A 21,853-nucleotide genomic window follows, 5' to 3' on the forward strand; every position below is an offset into this window, starting at 1 on the left:
AAAGAGCCGCCAGGTGCTAAAAAATAAACCTTAGACTCAAACGTTAGAACAGGCTTTTCCCCGCAGCACGCCGTGTAATAAATACTCACAAAGAAAACGGCGGCCGTCACAACTTATGTCTAAAAATGTATCGTTTCATGCATCGGTTAAAACACTGGACTCCAGCTACATGACGCGCAGCTGGAAAAACTTCCCGCAAGACGAGCTGCCCGAGATTCACAGAATTTACAGAAAATGTTACATTTTTGTGATTTATATCGTTATCGGGACGATAGAATTCTTATATTGGAATAGGAGATTTTGGTCATATCGCACAGCCCTGTGCAGAGGTGTACTTTCTTTCTTGCTATTAAGAATGTTCTGCTTTATTTTATTCTAATCAATAAATTCATGCAAGAAGTACCTAAAATCCTTTATTTTGAAATGATTTTTCTGCTATGAAAGTATGAATCAAAATAAAAATAACTGCATGTTTTTACGGTCTTTAGATTGTCAACAGCAGTACCTTTCTGCTACTGAGGTCATTCTAATTTGTGTTCAGGACTGTGAAGTCTTACTGGATCACTAAGGGCAACTCCTTCAGCACCACCATCACCAAACAGGAGACGGAGCTCACCCCTGAGATGATTGCCAGGTATGTAGAGATGCACTCTCCTCAGAGTTTCAGTAGCTCATCAGGTAAAGCGTGCGCACAGAGTCCTCACTGCAGAGGCCTGGGTTCAATTCCAACCCAGGCCCACCCTCCTCTGGCAGTCAGTGTCAGCCTGCAGGGTCCTGAGTGAGGACAGAGAAAAAATCTGCCCATAAAAGGGGACAAGTCCAAAGATGTGGACTCAGTCCTAAAGGCAGGGCAGGACAGATGCTTTAGCTTTCATGCTGAAAGCGACAGAATGAAAAGAGCGCTTGCACACTTTTGTTTTTTTGCATGAAATCATATCATAGAGGATTTGGCTAAAAGCAGTATCCAGATGTTGCATTGCCCAAAATTCAAATTGGTATTCTGCGTGCTGCTCCGTGCTGATTACGTGCACTGTAGATTCGCCCGCCTCAATCATCTCAGCCACAGATTAAAAATGGCAAAATGATTTGAGAGAAATGTTTTTGTGTTACCTCCCTGCATGTGGTGTGTTCCAGTGGCAACTGGAAAGAGAAGAAATTTAAGCCCTACAACTTTGAGGCCATGGGTGTTGCCCCAGACTGCGGTCACCTACACCCGCTGATGAAGGTGCGAACGCAGTTCCGGCAGATCTTCTTGGAGATGGGGTGAGCAGCTGTGAAACTGGGAGAAACGCACACATGCGCATAATAAAACACCCAGTTAACCATCTGTTTCTTGTAGTTTCACCGAGATGCCGACCAACAACTTCATAGAAAGCTCTTTCTGGAACTTTGACTCCCTCTTCCAGCCCCAGCAGCACCCAGCCAGAGACCAGCACGACACCTTCTTCCTGTCCGGTGAGCCCGAGGTCACCGAGTGGTGGAAATGAGCTGCGAGTTCAATCGAGAATGATTTCTGATCACCCTTCACTCGCTGTTTTTCAGACCCAGCGCACGCCCACGAGTTCCCTCAGGACTACCTGGAGAGGGTGAAGAAGGTCCACTCTGAGGGAGGCTACGGTTCACAGGGGTGAGGCGTGATCACAAGCTCACTTAACAAGTAACAGTGTCGTTGCTGTCACTGCATCTCATTGCATTTTATCATCTCTCTTGTAGGTACAAGTATGACTGGAAGATAGAGGAGGCTCAGAAGAACATCCTCCGCACTCACACTACAGCAGTCAGCGCACGCATGCTGTATAAACTGGCACAGCAGGTGAGACTGTAGGGACGCTGCACTGACCATATAAATCAGAGCTGTCTGGTGATTTGATTTCTTGGTAACACTTCATAATGCAGCTCACGACTAAGAGTGTAATTCCCCGTCAGTAAATGTAATTTCAACATAATGTTTGTTTTCTGAAGTAAAACAGAGTATGTTTTAGACAACAAGAGCACAGCGTTTGTCATTACCATGTCTTAAGACCTGCCCTTTAAGCACCCACTGACTTTTTGGACAGTGAACTGGAAACTTGACTGAGAGCCAGGCCTTACGCCTGACCTCACTAATGCTCCTGTGTCTGAATGTGAGTAATTCCCTCCATAGAAGAGCAGCAGCAGCAGATGGTTTAAGGTGTGGGTTCACATTGTTTTGACGTCGTATGTGTCCAGTCAATAACTCTAAAACTCTTCTCCCCTTCCTTTTCTCCTCACACTGACAACCAGGAGAAGTTCACCCCCGTCAAGTATTTCTCCATCGACCGCGTGTTTAGGAACGAGACCCTCGATGCCACCCATCTAGCCGAGTTCCACCAGATAGAGGGCGTAGTAGCCGACTATGGACTGACTCTGGGAGACCTCATGGGTGTTCTGCATCAGTTCTTCACCAAACTAGGTGAGGACTGATAGAGGACACTGGACTTGAAAGACCAACGTTTGGAAGGGACAATTGTGCTGATAGTTGTTTATAGAAAGCCTCTTAATACTCACTTTAAAAAAATGTAAACAAACAGTTACAATATCCTATTCTTTTACCAAACGCCTTTTTTTAGGAATTACCAAACTACGCTTCAAGCCTGCCTACAACCCCTACACAGAGCCCAGCATGGAAGTGTTCAGCTACCATGAAGGTACAGTGCAACTCTGTTTTTATGTAGCGCTATTAGTCTAACTTACACACAACAGAAACCTGAGCTTTAAGAAAGTCAAAAGAACGTCCTAGTAGTCTCTTTTATAGACATTTCTGATGGTGTATATTAGGGGTGTCAAACATAAGACCCGGGGACCAGAATTGGTCTGTCAAAGACTCCAATCTGGCCCACTGGGAGGCTTTGGAAAATGTGAAGGAGGACATAAATTTTAAACTTTTAACTGTAAGTTTTATAGCTTTCACCAATGATAGAGACCTCCCCCATGGTCATTCATGTGACACATCGCAATCAATAATCGTCTAGACTGAGATGTAGTGTTGAAATTGTCCTTGTTGGTGGGCTGTACACAGTGAAAAATGAGTTTGACATCCCTGTTTTTTGTCATTTCTTTCCACGTGTACAGGATTAAAAAAGTGGGTGGAAGTGGGAAACTCAGGAGTGTTCAGACCAGAGATGCTGCTTCCCATGGGCCTCCCTGAGGATGTGTCTGTAATTGCCTGGGGCCTGTCTCTGGAAAGGTGAGCGTGCATGAAAAGCAATACGAGTTAATTAGCTACAAGGAAAACTGACAGGTCAGCCACGCTAGACACAGCGTGAGTCTAAAAGGGAAGGACGTCAGTACGTATCTCCCAAACTATAGTAGATGTTCCATGTAGGGATTAAAGGTGTGTGATTAAGTCTGTGTGTACTCATAATCACTTCTTGTGTACGCGCTGAACTGACCCACATTGAAGAAATGTAGGTTTGTTTCCTGTGGAGGATTACTCCTGCTTGTACATGAGTTTCATTTCTATTATCCTGTGAAATTATGAGGTCAGACTGTGAGTCTCTGCCTTTCTCTTTGCTCACTCCCGCTTTTCTAAAGTGAAGTCGTCCCAAATGAGTCGCTCGCTGGTCGCGCCGTCGCACACTGTATTCAGCTTGCTGTTTGAATCGAGCGCTAATTGAGTCTTAACTACGACCAACTGTCGCAGCTAATAACCGTGGAGTGAGTGAGCTGGGTAATGTTCCGTAATCCAGGGCGAGTAATCCTTTACTACTCCGACCTCTGTTGTTTTCGCTCTCGTCTGTTAGACGCAACGTAGTCGTGTCTCCCAACAGAACAACCGCTCACGCGGGCTTCTCCTCTGTCTCGCAGGCCCACCATGATTAAATACGGCATCAACAACATCAGAGAGCTGGTGGGACACAAGGTGAACCTACAGATGGTCTACGACAGCCCTATATGCCGCCTGGACTCCTGAGTACCGCCCAGCTGTTGTTATTAATGTTATTATTCATTTGGATGGACCCTTTCCTTTTTATCTTTACTGCGTAACACCTCATACCCACGTCTCTCCTCAAAGCCCGGCACCACCGCTGTCCCCTTTATCAAAGCTCGGCCAGTAAAAGCAGTTGGCCTGAAAGCGACTGTAGCACTAAAAGGGACGGGGCTTTTTTCACCACAGCCTTCAGACAGATCTGATTTCAAAGGGCTTTAACACAAAAGAGCAGCATTTTTTTTATGAACTCCACACTGCAGCTGGGTGAATGAGGATGAGCCTTGAATTTGTTACAAACTGCCTTTTTTACCACCTTGACCCTGATCTACTATATTCAATCATCTTGTACAGGAAAAATAAAACTGCAACTTTTGGAAGTCAAAATAAAAGCTTTTTCCAGGTATCAGTGCAGTCTGTCTTGTAATTCTTCAAATGAGCGTGTTTCTACTTGTATGCATGTATGAGAAACATACACTGTAAAGGTAATCCTCCCACACGTTTCTAAAAGCATGCAGCTTTTCAGTGAGATGCCGATCAGCAGCAGGACGACTGAGTGACGTCTGCGTCTTTACCAGAGAAACAACAAAGTTAAAAAGATATTAAAATAAAACAGATCAAGTCGTATCCCAAAAGGTTGATTCTGATCATCTGGACGAAGCGTTTTCAGTGGGAGAAACATTTCGTCACTCATCCAAGTGTCTTCTTCAGTCTCAGCTGACTGCAGGTTTCCCCAATCTTCTAAACAGTACATTTGCACAAGCCCACTGAATGAACAATGGGCTGTGAGGTCAGTTCTTTGGTCATTAATATGCAAATTGCCATGACCATTGATCAAAGACCATGAGTACAATTCAGAGAGAGTTGGGGAATGGCTGCAAACACCGCGTTTCTGTGGCCTTTAAACAACAAAACACGCTGCGCTAAAAATCGGTCGACCCCAAGGATCAGGTCCCCCGACACAAACAGAGTAACATAGTGTACGCTGTTAAGTGCCAGGAGGATTGCCATGATTTATACATCAGGGAAACCAAGCAACCTCTGGCAAAGCTGATGGCACAACACAGAAGAGCTACCTCGTCAGGCCAGGACTCAGCAGTCTATTTACACCTACAGGCCAGTGGACACTCTTTCACTGATGAGAATGTACACATCCTGGACAGGAGGAACGCTGGTTTGAGCGCAGAGTCAAGGAGGCCATTTACGTGAAAAGGGAAAGACCATCTCTGAACCGAGGAGGGGGCCTAAGGGTGCATCTTTCACCATCTTACAATGCTGTGGTTGCAGCCATCCCCCAACTCTCTGTGAACAGTGACCGTTGATCAGTGATCAATGATCTTTGATCAGTGTTGAAGACTAAAGAAATCAGTCATGGTTGAAAACACTACATCCAGATGATGGATGTATGGATGATTGATCATGCATCAAGACAGATCAGGTTGTAAAACTCTAAATTTCAGTGTCACATAACAGTCCTGATAGCTCTTATGCTGAATAGCGAGCTTTCTGCTCATGCTAATGTTGGTTAGCAAAAGCTCACATTTGAAACTGAACTGTACCGCGACCACCAAAGAGATTAGAGTGATATGCGTCACCACTTCAACACGTAGTGATCGAGTTTCTAACAACTACCTATTAAACACTGAAGTCAGCTGACCCAAACCTTCACCATGCCTCTCAGATGGGCTGAGGGCTTGAATGGACCAAACCAAAATATAACTACTATATTAAAATGAGAGTATTTAGAGCCACCTTTAGCTGTACACATGCCTTTATTTTTAGGGGCTCAAATGTAATTGGACACATTAATCTAATAAAAAGCAGCTCAGTCAGATTAATGTCCGGTGACTTTACTCTGTCACTCCACAACTTACGACTCCTGGGTTGTTTTTCTAGAATATTTTAGGCTTATTTGTTCTGTGAAGCAACGTCTATGCCGTTTACTACAGCATGCATTACAGAATTCCTCCTGATGCTGATGAAATGTTTAAACTCTCTGTATTTTCCTGCCTCGTGGTAAAGTGCTCTTCATTTCTGTATTTTATAATTTACTGTATTTTATAAACACAGAAAGGATCCCGTGATCATCCACCACAGTTCCATGGATAAGTCGCAGAGCTCACCACTCTTTCTTTCAAATTTTTATTCATTTACTTTTATTATTTTGTAGTTGTTTTGGCCTCCTGGGGCATTTTACAATTTCTTTCTTTCTGAAGTCTGCTGATGTCCTGTTTTGCTTGGACAAAGTTCAGAGAAAGTTCAGTTCTCAGATTAATTTGATGGGTCTTTTACAGTTTTTAGGACAGTTAACCTGTAAATTTCTTAATCATTTCCCGTCTGGTTTCTGCTCTGCTAAATTAAGACAAATTTGAATGTCTCTTTTTAAAATGTTCAGATCTTCGGTTACCTTTGAGCCATAAGCTGCATTGTCCCGTTCTGTGTACAAGACAGCTAAAGGGAATCCACGAGCGCGTGCGACACCTGCGCTAAAGCTGCAGGGTTAAGCTGCTCTGCGTACGTAACTGTTGAATAGCTGGAACTCCCTTAAGTCTTCCTCTAATCCCCGAGTGTCTTCAAATAACATTTTAATGAAGTGTGTGAGAAGGCCAGGAGGTTGGAAGCAGCTTTGTCAAAGACTCCAGAAATGGATTTTGCGTTCCTTTTTCTTTTTTATGAGTCATACATGAAGCATACCAAAATAACATTAAAATCACCAACAAAGAGACACGTTGCACTGCAAAAAATGCAAATCTGTGAGCAGACTTTACAGCTAATCTGTTGTTGTGCAGGTGGATTATAATGCTGCAACAGATGGACAGTCTTTCAAGCTCACGCCCTGGATCATCATATGTCACTCACACTGGACACAATAGCCCCCCTGATACATTTCAGACAGATTTTACTTAAAAAACAAAAAACAGAAAAAACAACAAAAATACTTTATATCAACATGCTATACCAACATGTCGTGTTTTTTGTACTTATCTAAAATGTGTCTCACTGAAGATCAGGCACACAGAGACAATAAGTGCTGATCTTCTCCTCTAAATCACTTCCTCTTTGGATTCCCTGCCTGAGGTTGTCAGCTTTTCTCATTTTGTGACAACAGTCTTAAGCCATGTGGTGTAATACTGACAAATCCTTTAACGTGTTAGAGACAGTTTCATTACTGCTGCTCGCTTCACAGTCACTGAAGGTCTGCTGGTAATGACACGGGATATGAGATGTGCAGTTTGTACATGCTGCGTTCCTCGCAGTCATCTCCTTCTGTCAAAGTCATGTGTTATGCACACTCAGGCGTGTAGTCAAGGTCCATGTCACAATCAGAACTCCCCCGGGATTTCCTTGCTTGTTTCTGGGCAGTTGGGGAAACCCGGAGAGCCGTGACTCGGTGGGCTGTGAGAGTGTGGGAAGAATGACGGGATGTAGGGGATGGCGGCCAGCAGCAGCGGACTGGTCTGGGGGCTTTCGTCGCGAGATAGAGGAATGACCACATCGTCCTGGTCCCACACGTGGAAGGCATTGTGAGCGAACGGATGCGCCGAGGGGGGATGGCTGCCCATGCGTTGGGGATCATCCTCGTCTTTGTCTTCATCTCCAGGTGGACCGAGCACACACTCTAAAGAAGGAAGACACGGCTTAGCAAAGGAGTATTCACAACAAACTGAAAGCTGTGAAAAAGCAGGCAAAGGTGATGCATTAATGGTGAAAACTGACAGATAACTGAGGTTTGTGTTGAAAAGAAAGCTTGAATTCCTGAACAGTCTGGCTGAAAGTGATGCACAAGTGTTTCAGTTTAAGCCTTTGTAGTACTAAAGCTAAACTAAAGCTACCAAGCACTGACTGTCCCCATTTTATTGGCATGTTTATTAACATATGGGGCAAAAATAACAGCTGCTTTGAGTGCAGATGAACTCATTTGGAACACAGTGGTGTTAAAAGTACATGCATCAGTACTCAGTGTTTCCTCACTGCTGCTGCATCCCTGTTATTGTACTCTCAGAGCTGTAATCCAACCATTTCCCCAGAGGTCAGGAGTACCAAACAGAAGACCCCGGTGCCAGAACTGGCCACCAATTTTAGACTTGTAACTGTATTTTCTCTGGTTGTACAGCTTTTACTACTGGTGAAGTTCTCCCCTATTGCCATTCATTCTCCACCACAGTAATAAAGATGAATAATTAAAAACACAAAGTTCCTGTTTTTTCACAATCTACTGTTGAAATGTAGTATTTTACACTGGGCTCACAATTTTAAAAAAGACATTCTGTCAATTAACAAATAAAGTTCAGTTTTATAATTTCAGCACAGTCTGCACAATGAGCTAACAGAACCATTTCTGTAATTTTACATATTTGGTTCTTACAATTTAAGCCCAGAGCAGCATTTCTTTATCATGTGGATAAAAAGTGAGCTGTAAAATTGCACTTCTTTCATTAAAATATCTCAAGCATTAAATGTGTAGTTGAACTTCTTTACACTGACACAAATGGAAGTTTCACAGGTCAATTCAGATCAAAATGGGCTGCATACACGGCCCACGCTGTAAAAGGAGTTTGATTTGCCTGCTCTGGGTGACTGGCACGTACCTGTTATGTCAATGGCCAGATCCTTGATGAGGTGTCCAATGATGGCATAGGCAACTCCAACTACTACCAGAGCGGCCATGAGCAGATACAGCACCGCCTTTGGTAAAGGGATGAGCTCCTTCACCGGGGGTTTGTACTGCCGGTACAGAGGGTCGTCTACCGACGCTGAGTAAGGGTAAGCGTGTGCTTCGTGGGTGGAGTTGAAATCGGTGAAATTATAACCATTCATGGTTACAGGAACAGGTGATGACACGTGTGGGCTTTTTCCTCACTTCTTATAACCAGACCATACTCCACACACGAGGGTGATATTTCTTACACGAAGACATTACGCAAAAATTATAATAATAAAATCGATTTGCCGTTAATATCAAGGTTAATTGTCCAGTTTCGCAAAGAAAATAAAAGAAATATGAAGGGCAAAATAAAAAAGGAAGTCCTGATAAGTTTGCATTTCACTTCTTTACTTCATCCCTTGTTCTCAGACACCAAATCGATCCAGTCCTTCAGCGGTAAAGAGCGCTCCTGGCTTGGGGTTCTTATGTAAGGTGCGGTGGGTGCTGCTGCCTCCTGCTCTGTCCTTGGTGCTGAAATGAAACATGCGTCCCGCCGGCAGCTGTAAACTGTCAGGTCCGCCCACTTTAGCCCACTCACCCTCACCCTGCTGGAAACTGTCGGCTCACGGCAGGCTTAAGCAGCGCTACCGAGAAGTCCCCTGAAAGGAAACTAGTCCTTTCTACCGCGTAGAGATGCTATTTTTGCTCATGTACGCAGCTCGGGACGTCACCGGAGGTGGCAATGTCAGTGTGTCTTTCAGTTAAACTGAATAAATTGCGGGTTTGTAGACGGGACACGGGGGTGAGCTGAACCTTATTAGCACCTTTGGGTGGACTTGAAGGTAACTGTGGGCAAAGACACTTCTTTGCAGCATATCCACTTTCACAGTCTCAAATGATCACACAAACACATTTTAAAAATGCGTTACAGCCCACTGCCATACTGCTGCAGCAGTCACGGTTACTGGTTATGGTCAAAATGTAAATATGCTATGTATTTTTTTTTTAAATATAAAAAAAAAATGCTAATTATAAATATTAAAAAAATATATATATTTTTTTTCAAGTGTAAAATCCTGCAGACGTTAATAGAAGAAATGAGACTTTTGCATTCTTTTGCATTTCACAATAATGATGATCACTGTTTAAAAAAAACAACAACCCAGACCTTCTTTTAATAAAATAAAATAAATGCATAATCATAGAGTCAGAGAGGTATTCTCCGAGCATATGAGAGTTTTTCTTATGTCCAACATCTTGTCCAAACCCAGCTGGCTATTATTTTTGTCAGAGCAGCCAAGGATATAACAAAGATTCACCTTACACTCAGGTTGTGTCATCATTATAGTGATATATTTTATTTTTCCATGTAAAAGTCTGGTTGAAAATGGACTTAAACTCCATAGTAGTCAGTTTTGATTTCAGCTCCTCGTTCCAGGAGTAAGATCATACAAGGGGGCAGCATTATTTAAAAGCCTTTTTTTCTTCTTAATTTGATCCTGACTCTGGGGACAAACACTTGTAAAAATACTGTGAGATCAAATGTTTCGTCACCTGCAGAGAGAAGCACGATTACTTCCTTAAATACATTAATATTGATTTTTTCTTGCAGCAGAGCACGAATCCATGGATTGATGCCTGTGTGCTACAGACCTGCGGCAAAAAACATGCACACCACATGCATGGACACACCTCCAAGATGCACACTTGAGCATTTATTATGCGTTAAAGTTACTCTGCATTAGACAACAATCTAAATCTCAACCTAAGTATGTCTAATTACTGCCAGCTATGTGGAAACTGGACATTTATGGGCACATTTAGTAGATCAGCACTACAAATTGTAAGCCAGGTGTTTCTGGTAACAGCCATTATTTTAGTCCTGGAAATTATTGATACATTCAAAGTACTGATCCCAGCCAATATTTCTGGAAACACATCACAACTTAAAGCCACGTTTATCTACACTAATACAGACCGGGTAAAGTGTTAGGAAGGAAAGGATACCAGATCATTGGATGGGAATGAAAATGGTCATCTTACAGAGGGCTGCATTCAAACACACCCTGGAAATCAAAGTGAACAAATGATGTGGCAAGCTAGTGCATTTTGCAAAAATTTCATTGCAGCAACATTGAATGGTACTCTAGTTTGTATGGCCCCATGTGCTGATATGCATGCCTGACAACATCTGGGAATGTTCCTGATGTCACGGGGACTCTCTACCCAGACATCAACACCAGTGTCCTGCTGGAGGTCATTTGTAGCTCTTGCAGTGCTCTTCCTGTTTGTCCTTGCACAAAGGAGCAGATAGCAATCCTACTGATGGGTTAAGGACTGCCTGGATGTCCTAGAGTAACTGTGTGTCTCCTGGAATCTCCTCCTTGCTCTTGAGGCTGTGCTGGGAGACTCAGGAAACCTTCTGGAAATGACATGTGCCATTAAAACACCCTCTGGCTATGGCCCAATCAGTAATCATAACTCTAATACCTCAGTTAACAGCATTTGATTGGCATTTAAATTTCTATCTTCAAGCGAGAATAGAAATAGAAATGCTTTACATTGAGAAAATCGTTCACCATAGATGTAGTGATGAGACAAGCAGGCATGTTATTAGTAAAGGTGTGTTTGGAAATATTGGGTGTTAACACCCTGATTTACCAAAGTTCACACTGGAAGTGCTCAATATTTCTGTGTCAGGGCTGTTAGAGTTCAACCGTCTCACCTAATATACCTAACATACAATGCAAAGTATGGTAGAGCCTGCTGCTATCATGCGTAGGATTAAGAAGTCCAAAAAATGTGTAGCTTTTAAGTCTTTGAGTTAAATTAAAGATGGGCTTTAACCTGCCGTCCAAAAATTGTACTGCTCATACCGACAAACTAATCCGGTATTTGGATGTGGTCAGAGAATTGTTGTGTTTTTCCCTACTAAATGTGTAAAAACTCTGCCATTTTAGTCCCATCATGGCGATGACTCATTTTGACAGAGCTGCTAACTCTCTGGGGTTATAATCCAGATGATTATTTGAGATGAAAAGCCTCCTAATTATCCAAGTATTAGACCGCCATGGCTGCTGCTAATGCCTGGATGAGGAAATATGAGCAGTCCTCTAATTTCCCATAACAAGAGAACCATCATGTCAGCCTCCATCATTCCTGACAGAAAGAACCCTGAAGACAGAGTCCATGCTGGGTACAATTAGTCACATATCCATACCCAAAAGGATGAAAGGCAATTGGATGAGGAAAAAAAGCAATTTCCTTATGTAAGCACCATGTAAAACATGCCTGGGCATCATGTAAGGCTGGGGATTTGTCAGCTCTTTAATTCCCTCCACTTCAAAGTGGCAGCGACAGACATGCGATGGAGCTGAAGAGGATGGAGGTCTTTATCTGTACAGTGGCTTGCACAATCCAACATCCCTCATGGCCTTATGGATTAAAAAGAAATAAAGATTATCTGAAGCACCGACAACATTTTGTCCTGGATATGAAGTGAGGTAGACATGGAGAGACAAAACAGTACAGACAAAAGAGCGGATGCCTGTGCACAAGCAGGACACTGTTGTGTGCTGTTGATATGTCACAGCTGAAGCAAACGTAGTGTAAGGACTATTTATCATTTATTACTATCATTAAAGTGGAGTTAAATTTGTCTGAATCTGTTGAAAATGATTATATTTCTGGGCTGATGTGACCCCTCCAGCAGTCACTGCTGTTTTTTTTGTAGCTTTAACACATAATAATCTCCTGAACATTTCATATGATTGTTGGGTTATCTATGTAGGGCCTACCTTACAATATAAAGCACCTTGAGGCGACTGTTGTTGTGCTTTGGATCTGTATAAATAAAACTGAATTGCATTGAATCTGCAGAAGACATAACTTATAGACATTACAGTCCTGTTTTATCTTATGTCAAACACATTAAGAGTATATTAACACAGGGACAGTTACAGAGAAGATACTTAGATTGGGGGATTTAAATAGAAAACTGTTTTATAGTATTGCTTTTACTGTATCACAGCTGATTCTATTCTTGACCAACAGAAAAAAAGACTCTTTAATGTTAGAATCCACAAAACATAGCTGTGTGTAGTGATTTTAACAGACTGTAGTGGTAGACAAAGGAAAAACACCAAGCTGCTCAGTGGAAACTTATTGAAAAAGCACAACGCTGGGGATGGGAATAATAGAGGCTCAAGTTGGAGGCTCAGTATACAGTAGCAGATATTTCCCCGTCGCAGAGTTATGCAGGAGGGAAAAAAAATAATGGCATTCTTAGATTTTTGTGAGCAGTTTGAAGCCACATGACAGATTGGCAGCCTCTCCAGGGTGTGCTCTGCCTCTTGCTAAAAGCCCCCCAGCAATCCTGGCTGGATAAGTGGTTAGAAAAAAGAAATGATAGAAGCATTACGGGACTACAAGTGCATTTGATTATGTAACCCTGTGATTAAAATGATGAATAAATAAACCTTGTACCTTGAAGGTCATTACATTTTAAAAGGGTTGCCAGTTTTACAGTGAATCCATAAAGTATTCACAGCACTTCACTTTTCCACATTTCCTCATGTTACAGCCTCGTTCCAAACTGGATTCAATTCATTTTTTACCTCAAAATTCAGCACACAGTATCCCAGGCCTGACTGAGGATTGGTGTAGAAATGGTTGTCTTTCTGGAAGGTTCTCATCTCTGCACAGAGCAACACTGGAGCTCAGTCAGCGTGACCATCAGGTTCTTGGTCACATTACGGACTAAAGTCCTTCTACCCCGATTGCTCAGATTGGCCGGGTGTCCAGCTCTAGGAAGAGTCCTGAGCTCTTCCATTTACAGATGATCGAGGCCACTGTGCTTATACCCTTATACTCCAGATCTGTGCCTCAGTATATAAAAACAAAAACATGTGACTCTCACTAAACAAATGCCAGGGAACTGCTGTGAATACTTTCTGGATGCACTGTAAGGAAAAGTTCAGGGTCATCTGATCAAGCTCCAACTTTACGAAAAATGAAGGCTTTAAGTCTAATCCCAAAACCCTTAAGAGAGGGTGTCTGTCTCCCGAATCCAAAGTGGGATTTGGTTCCACAGAAGAGGGGCCTGAAAGCTGAAGGCTCTGCCTCCCATTCTACTTTCATGAACCACATTAGGAAACAGTCTGAGAGCAAAGTGCTCTGTTATGGTAGAAATAGATCCAATTCATCAAGACTTTATATTTAAAGACAACAATTTTCAATTCAATTCTGGATTAACAGGGAGCAAATGAAAAGAAACTAATATCTAGTCCTTGTCTTGCTGCAGTGTTTTGGATTAACTCAGGCTTTTAAGGAACTTATAGAGTGACCTGAAAATGAAGTACACTAGTCCAGCCTTGAAGTGATGAATGCAATAATTAGTTTTTCAGCATCAGCAAACAGTCCTACATATTTGTTTAACATTGTTACGACTGATGCCATGAGGTGTTGTTTATCATGTAAATCTTGTTATCTGATTATAGTTTTCACCTGTTTATCTTAGTTAGGGAGGTAAATTATTGTAATTAGGTTTGCTTACTTTGATGAGGTAAGTTTGATGGAGATTTCAGATAGTTTCCCTTTGTTTGTTGTTTTGGTATAAAGTCCATCTGGAAGTTACATCCAGCTCCATTTTTAGGGCTAATTACAATAGCCTGTTTTATCTGAATTTAGAAGCAGAAAAAGATTTTTATGTCTTTAAGACATTTCTGCAGTTTAACCATTTGCTGTGTATCACCTGGCTTCACTGATAGATAAACCTGCATAGCAACGAAAATGTATTCTGTGCCTTCTAATAACACTGCCCAAGGGAAGCGTCTATAATGTAAATGTAAACCCAGACACTGACAGCCATTAACCCTGATAACTGCAGCAAGTCGCCATACAAAAACATGAAATCAAAAGCTGATTAAAACAACCTTTAAGCTTATAATAAACCCTTTCAGTTTTTTCACGTCGAGTTGATCCAGTGAGCTCGACTATTATTTTACGTTGCATTTCTGCTCACTGAAAAACAGGATCAGGCCAGGAGTCCTGACATTTTTGAGTCACACAGGTGCAGAGACCTGCTCCACATGTGCTGTGTCATCTGAGAAAGATTAAACTACAACAAAGTGAGACGAGGATTATCAGTGAAATCCGCACCCAACCCGAATAGGGCAGCAACATTCATTTAGATGAGGAAAAGGCAAAGACAGCTTGGATTTGAGAGGTGGCATTAAGCTCCTCGTGGACAGAAGAAAGAATCCTGAAGTCAGCTTAAACTGAACAACTTTTATTTCCCGTCAGACACACAAATTATTTTCACACTTTATGAAGTCTTGTATGTAACTTGTACATTGTCTCTTAATCATGTACAAATATAACAATGCCTCACATTCTTCTACTTTTATTTAGATAAAAAGTCTTGAAGTTGTCACCAAACCGAAAATGAAAGCAGGGCAAAAAGATGTAGCCGGTCTCATCCAACCTGAACGTCACTTCCTGTACAGACATTTGTTTTTTTAACGTTTATTTGAGCGCTGATCAACAACTCTGACCTCTCGCGAATCATGCAAAGTTATGATCCATTAGTGTTAGATCCTGTAAAGTGCTACAAGTAATCACAGTGTACTGTGTCTGACACACCAATTCAACATTTCAAAGCAAAACAGGCATTTATGTTTTGTAGCTTCATAACGACAGTTTTATCTTTTTAACGCAACTATAACGCCAGTGAGTCTGGATCTTGAGCTTAGTTGGAATTATTCAAAATACGTGTTTTTTTCAGTAAAACAATCAATAAAGTCGCTTCCTGTTGTGAAAAAATGTTCTTTAGGGTGTAAAAGAATCTCTTCTGAAGTATTTACGCTCTACAAACCTTGATTGACATGTTCAAAACATGACACGTTTTTCCCTAAATAACGCACTCGCGTATGCTTTTTACAATCAATTACGTCCATAAGCGATCTGAAGCCTGCTCGTGACTTCTAACGGTTTTGATGCAATTTGCATTTCTGACAGCTGTCTTATTGTTTTGGGAAAACAGAAGAACTATTTGCCCACAGTGAAGGACTGCAATCCAGTGATGGCTCTGCCCAGGATCAGGGCATGGATGTCATGGGTACCTGGAGGAGGAGATAACGCAGGGGTTACTCATGTGGAGGTGGGGGCACAGATGGCTGCTGCTGGGGATTAATGCGCTCCTACAAAACGACTCACTTAGTGATGAGGCAATTTAGTTAAAATGGACTTTTTTTTTTGTGCATAATCTACTCAATCAAAACCAAACCTCGTAGCGCACTTAAACACATATTCAGACTGTCAAACAAGCCCTCACCTTCATAGGTGTTGACAGCCTCCAGGTTCATGACATGGCGGATGATGTGGTACTCGTCGGCTATCCCGTTTCCTCCCAGCATGTCTCTGGCCTGCCTGGCGATGTCCAGGGCTTTACCGCAGCTGTTCCTTTTCAGCATGGATATCATCTCTGGAGACGCTCTGTTAAGGAAGCAACAGATTTGTTAAGCATTGTTTTTCAATGAAGTGTGAATGAAGTTGTGTTTGTATCTTTTTACTGTACCCAATACCTTCACATGACTACACTACAGACACCCAAAATGAGACTGAACCTTAGGTAATCAAATATTTATCATTTCGATGACATTCAGGCTCTACTCTTTTAGCTTTCAGCCCTTTATTGACTCACGACACTTCTGAGACGCACTGAGGGATGTTTTTCCCCTCGTCACCCTGACAGAAAGAGACCACAGCGACTATTTAGTTTGAAGGATGGCAAGAGGTGCTAAGAGTCTGCTGCATCCCATCTAATGCCCTTTAGTTAGAGGATAGAGGTGCTTTTACTTCTTCTCATCAATAAGTCTGCCCAGCTGCAAACAGGACTGCAGGCCGATGGCGATTTCTGTCAGCATGTCAGCCATTTTTTTCTGCATCAGCTGATTTCTTGCCAATGGTACTCCAAATTGGATTCTGTTGTGGAATAAAAAAACAAAAACAATGTTATTAAGAATAATTAATACACTACATTAAGATAAGTAAATTAAATAGAGTTTAAAAACGTGGATTAAAAAAAAATGTCATTGTTCATCTGACCTGTCGAGCGTGTACTGACGAGCTGCATGGAAACAGAACTCTGCAGCACCCAGAGCACCCCATGCGATACCGTAACGGGCGTTATTCAAGCAGCCAAAGGGACCCTACAACAACAAACAGTAGTCATGAGTGACAGAAACTATTCAATTAATAAGTAATAAGTTAGTGATCGCATAAAACAAAGGGATGAAATAACATTTTCTAAACATGCTACTATACCCACCCCCAGGCCGGATACTTTAGGCAGCAGATTCTCCTCAGGAACCTCCACCTCGTCCATGAGGATCATCCCGGTGGCCGAGGCTCTCAAGGAGAACTTCCCTTCGATCTTTGGTGTCGAGAGGCCCTTCATGCCGCGCTCCAAAATAAAGCCGCGAACCTTCCCGTCGTCGCATTTGGCCCAGACTACGGCTATATCTGCCACTGGGGAGTTGGTGATCCTGAAAGAGAAAACAAATGAAACAATATAAAGACACATGACAACTTTTGTTTGTTTTTTTATAAAGCACACAGAACACCTATATTTTATAGTATCATACTGTAGCTTTGTGGATGGTTCTTACCATAAGAAATCAACCAGTTTTGACCAATTACAAAAAAATGTCACGATTTTTTTGGGGGTAAATTTATTGTGTTACAAGATGTAAATTGCACATAAAGGTTTACAGAATTAAATTTTATTTTAACTGCTAAACAAAGATAGGATAGGTATGGCCCTGAAAACAATAAAAACGACCCTAGTAAACTTTAGTATTAAACACTACACTGTTACTGTTTTAGCTGTGAAGAGCTCCCCCGTGTGTACATCTAATGACACAACACACTAAGTAGGAAAATTCTTAGAGGTTACAAGAAGTGAAAGAAGATCAAAAAACAAACCCACACTCACACACACACACGCGGTTAAAACCGATTGTACCAGAACAAACAAGTCAACTCTGTTTATACTTTGCAATTTACAGAGAAAACATTCAGAATATTATGAATACAATCAACATGTCATATATTTACACTTAGAAAAACATGATAAGGCAAAGATGGACACATAGGCATTAATGGGGTGCATCTCTCAAAATAACTTCCAAACGCATTATTAATCCTTCAAGCCCTCCTGTCAAAGAGCCAATCATCTGCTTTCTTGCAGCCAGGCCAGCAGACACATGCACGTGGTTGAGAATTTGCACTGCATTTGCTCGGTGTTCTTGTGGGATGAGTCAGAGCTATCGTGTGAGCCCTGGCTGAATAAAACTGAGTAATACTGTAAATTATGCACGTGTCGAACAAGTAATGTCGGTTTTGGAAAATACTTTTAAACCTTATTTTGGGTCAAAGTTACCACCAAACAACTTTTCAGTAGATTGTATACAATTCTACCAGGATTTCTATGCGGGAACCACAAAACTGCACACTTCCAGTAATTTAAATATGTGGCGTGAGCTTGTTAACCCAAAATAACTGGCAAACGTATTTTTAATATGGCTGCTGTGTGGTTAGATGTGTCCTAGAAGGACTGTGACACTGCTTACCATGTCTTGGAGCCAGTCAGAGTGTAGGTGCGACTGGATGGATTGTATTTGGCTCTGGTTTCCATGCCTCCGGGGTCACTGCCATGGTTAGGCTCCGTCAGCCCAAAGCAACCCAGGATCTCTCCACGAGCTGGGGCAGAGTGGATCACACAGTCAGTAAGACGTATACCTGAGAGCTCATGAGGTCTGCATTGGAGTTTCACAGTTAAACCGTCAATATCAGAATTATTGTTGATAAAGTATTTTTACTCTTTTCCCTTCTTACCCAACTTGGGGAGGTACTTTTGTTTCTGCTCTTCTGTTCCATAGGCATTAATGGGGTGCATCACCAGAGATGACTGCACGCTCATGGCTGAACGATAGCCGCTGTCCACTCTCTCCACTTCTCTGGCGATCAAACCATAGGCCACGTAGCTTGTCCCAGCACAGCCGTAACCTTAGCATTCAACACAGGAAGAAGAGCAGCAGTGACAGTGCATAAAATGAGGACATATCTGTGTAGATTCTCAGTCATCCAGGTCATAGAAGCTTAAAGAGCTTGGAAAGAAAGCAAAATACAGTAACTCTCTTTCCAAACACTTTTTAGACATACAAAAAATAATGTTAAGTATTATATAAAAAGAGGAAAAAAGTGTAAAAGGCTAAAACGTTTGTTATTGAGACTTCCCAAAAGCAAACATTGCACACAACTTCAGTGTGCACAGGTCCACAGTCCATGCTGTGTCATTAATGTACAAAAAAAGAAAAGGAAGAAAAGCCTGCTTTGCAACTGAAGTACGATTAGAGTTTACAGCTTTTCATTAAAACCAACACGTGACTGGACTGACCTTTAATAGTTGGACCCAGGACACCCATCTCTCCCATCTCTGACACGATTTCTCTGTGGAACACTTGACATAAAAATGACAAAACCAGACATGATGTGCAGTTATGTAGCCAACACGTGTGTAATACAACACTAAATGAGCAATCTAATTGCATATACATGTGGGTAAATAAAAAGCTCTCTCTCACCTTCGTTTCTGTTCGCCATCAGGATTCGAGGCATGAGTTTCTCTTGACAGTAGGTCCGGAAGGAATCTCTGATCATGATCTCCTCCTCAGTTAACTGACCCTCCAGGTCCAGGGCATCACGCCAGTCGAACTGGACCTTCGCTATCAGGCATTTAGAGAAGCAATTTAATACTTAAAGTCTAAAAAAAATGGTTCTGGGTTAAAGGTACAATTTACAAATGTTATTCAGAATTTTTTCTTAAAGTGAACACGTACGTGCTTTAGGCTTCTGCTCTGTGTTCTCTGCATCTGTGAAGGAACAACAACAACAACAAAAACACGCAGCAGAAAAACATTAATACTATGAACTAAGGATTTGTGACTATTTAATATATCCTAATATACGATAAAATATTGTTTTTTTCCCTCTATAAAAAAAGCAAATGTAAATGCAAGTGTCATTTCGAGAACACTATCTGAACTGAAGGTATATTTATTTCGGTATCAAGCGCAGCTTCAAATTTAAAACCATTGTATTTCTCCCTGTGGCTGTCAACTTTAAATGATAAATCTGAACATCATGCTGATCATAACGACACGTACTAACCGTGTGTGATAGGTGCTGCAGTTCCCTGTGCTCTGGAAGCTGTGGTGAGAGCACATCTGTGAGGGTTGACTAAGAGACGACACACAGCGCTTCTCAATGCCATGACGAAAACGGGTCTAGAAAATAAGAAGACCATTAAGATCCACGATTCTTTATCACTTAGGCTAGTCAGGCTAACCAGTGCTACATTAGGTAACTTCTGTAGCTAAAAGCTAACAGCGCTAGTTCACTACTAACTTGGGAATTAATGTGCTAATTTCCAAATAGCTAAAATAAAAATGTATTCTGTGTTGAGAATAACTGTTAATACTCCAATGACAGCCGTAAGACCAAGTTTTACCTGCGTCAAGTGGAACAACTTATCCTCGACCTAGCTCTTCTTAGGTTCCCTGGATGACTTTTACATGACTGGACGTAAACACATTCAGTCTACGTCATCACGCAAAGGCCGTGACAAGTGTGGCATAATGCCTTAACCATACGCCTCTGACTGAACAGTACTCCACTATTCCCACATAGAATCAATCATCTTTCTAATGAAGGTTACACACATAATATCCGAGACCAAAAAGGTAACACTACAACCGCTCGGCTTATTTGTGGCCATTTATTATCACTGAAAATGACCGACTTTAAATGACTCTTCGGCAGCTGTAGCGCACTCTGATTGGCTCATTAGCGGGGGAGTGGCAGTTTGTGCTCCCGTTTCCCAAAATAAAAGCGTGATCGCTACAAGGAAAGATCATGTCAACACCCTAATTCCAGGAAGTGGACGCCACATCATAATTTCGTTTTTCGTTTGTTTTTTTTGTTTTTTTTAAGATTTTTTTTTTCAAATGTATTTTACTATCAATTGAGGAATTTTAAAATAGAGCAGTTTAGTAATTGTCTGCTCCCTAATAACATCTCCTTTCAATTCAAATCACTTTTATTTGGGTAATGCCAAATCGCAACAACAGTCACCCTTTATAAGGTAAAGAAACTACAAGCACTTGGTGACAGTGGGAAAGAAAAACTTTCTTTTAACAGAAGGAAACTTCCAGCATAAGCAGGCAGGGAGGGGCAGCCATCTGCCAAAATAGGTTGGAGGTAAGAGGACAACACAGTAGTGAGACTTCTGTGAGTATGATTAAGATACCTTCAGTTTATATGTCTCTTGATTTCAAATCACAAGATCTGTTACACCACATATTTACACTTAAATATTGTTTGTTTTATTTGATAGCATCTTAGTTTCTATCAGATTTTTTAAATCAGTGTCAATGATGATGCATATTGTCAATGGATATGCATATTCTTTATTGTTTTTATTTATCTTTTTTCAACTCTTCAAATAGCTGTTCAGCACTTAGTTTGAAAGCATTTTATAAATAAAGTTATTATAGGTTATACAGTAATACTTAAGATATTTTTTTTGAATCCATAGCGTCTGTTACATCCCTCTGCAGCCCCTAATCATCTCAATGTGTTCAGCTGGTGCTAATTGGCCACACCTAGGCAGGTGTGGATAAAAGCATACCTGAGGCAAACTTCCAGGGAGCTCACTTGTCTTTGCCTTGGTGGCACCAGCCATTTTAAAGATAAAACCTCTTCTCACCTACACTCTGGTATTCATCTTTTTTTATGTTGTGGCTTTTGAGGTGGGTAGTAACATAAGTGGGGGCTCTACCGGGAACGATGCTAAAAACAATAAAACCCTAACTTTACCTAGCTAGTCTTCAGTGGTGTACCAGGCTCAAGGTAACTTTAAACGCACCCAGCTGAAACACACTAAAGGGACTTTGCTCAATCACAGTGAACACCATCACTCACCCACTTTAAAAGTCAAACAAACTGATATTCAGTCTCCACAAAAATATCCAAACAATCCTGGACGAGCCCCCACTTATGTTATAACCCAACTCAAAAGCCGCAACATAAAAAAAGATGAATACCAGAGTGTTAGTGAGAAGAGGTTTTTCTTAAAATGGAATACCAGGTTGGTTAAAATGGCTGATGCCACCAAGGCAAAGACAAGTGAGCTCCCTGGA

General features: G+C 41.6%; 2 protein-coding genes across 2 annotated transcripts in view; one reads left to right on the forward strand and one right to left on the reverse strand.

Annotated features, from left to right (window-relative positions):
• The window catches only part of farsa (phenylalanyl-tRNA synthetase subunit alpha), an 8,204-nt gene extending 3,858 nt beyond the window's left edge, over positions 1-4,346 (forward strand). The window contains exons 5-13 of the mRNA XM_005738065.1: positions 542-634; positions 1,135-1,263; positions 1,340-1,455; positions 1,543-1,627; positions 1,714-1,813; positions 2,263-2,431; positions 2,589-2,666; positions 3,091-3,205; positions 3,826-4,346. Of these exons, the coding sequence (XP_005738122.1) occupies positions 542-634; positions 1,135-1,263; positions 1,340-1,455; positions 1,543-1,627; positions 1,714-1,813; positions 2,263-2,431; positions 2,589-2,666; positions 3,091-3,205; positions 3,826-3,931 (991 nt within the window). The 3' untranslated portion in view covers positions 3,932-4,346. The remainder of the gene's footprint in view (positions 1-541; positions 635-1,134; positions 1,264-1,339; positions 1,456-1,542; positions 1,628-1,713; positions 1,814-2,262; positions 2,432-2,588; positions 2,667-3,090; positions 3,206-3,825) is intronic.
• Positions 4,347-14,864: 10,518 nt separating this feature from the next.
• On the reverse strand, positions 14,865-20,419 carry gcdhb (glutaryl-CoA dehydrogenase b). The gene is made up of 12 exons (XM_005738066.1): positions 20,164-20,419; positions 19,824-19,939; positions 19,493-19,525; positions 19,238-19,378; positions 19,051-19,113; positions 18,489-18,659; positions 18,224-18,353; positions 16,921-17,137; positions 16,698-16,801; positions 16,449-16,574; positions 15,925-16,085; positions 14,865-15,712 (listed from the first exon to the last, which is right to left on the reverse strand). Exons 2-12 carry the CDS (start codon positions 19,924-19,926, stop codon positions 15,639-15,641), a joined length of 1,323 nt encoding a protein of 440 aa, XP_005738123.1. The 5' UTR covers positions 19,927-19,939; positions 20,164-20,419; the 3' UTR covers positions 14,865-15,638.
• Positions 20,420-21,853: the final 1,434 nt, after the last annotated feature.

Source organism: Pundamilia nyererei, unplaced genomic scaffold (genome assembly GCF_000239375.1).
Source record: "Pundamilia nyererei isolate P.nyererei 1_Seehausen unplaced genomic scaffold, PunNye1.0 scaffold00081, whole genome shotgun sequence".
Lineage (NCBI taxonomy): Eukaryota > Metazoa > Chordata > Actinopteri > Cichliformes > Cichlidae > Pundamilia > Pundamilia nyererei.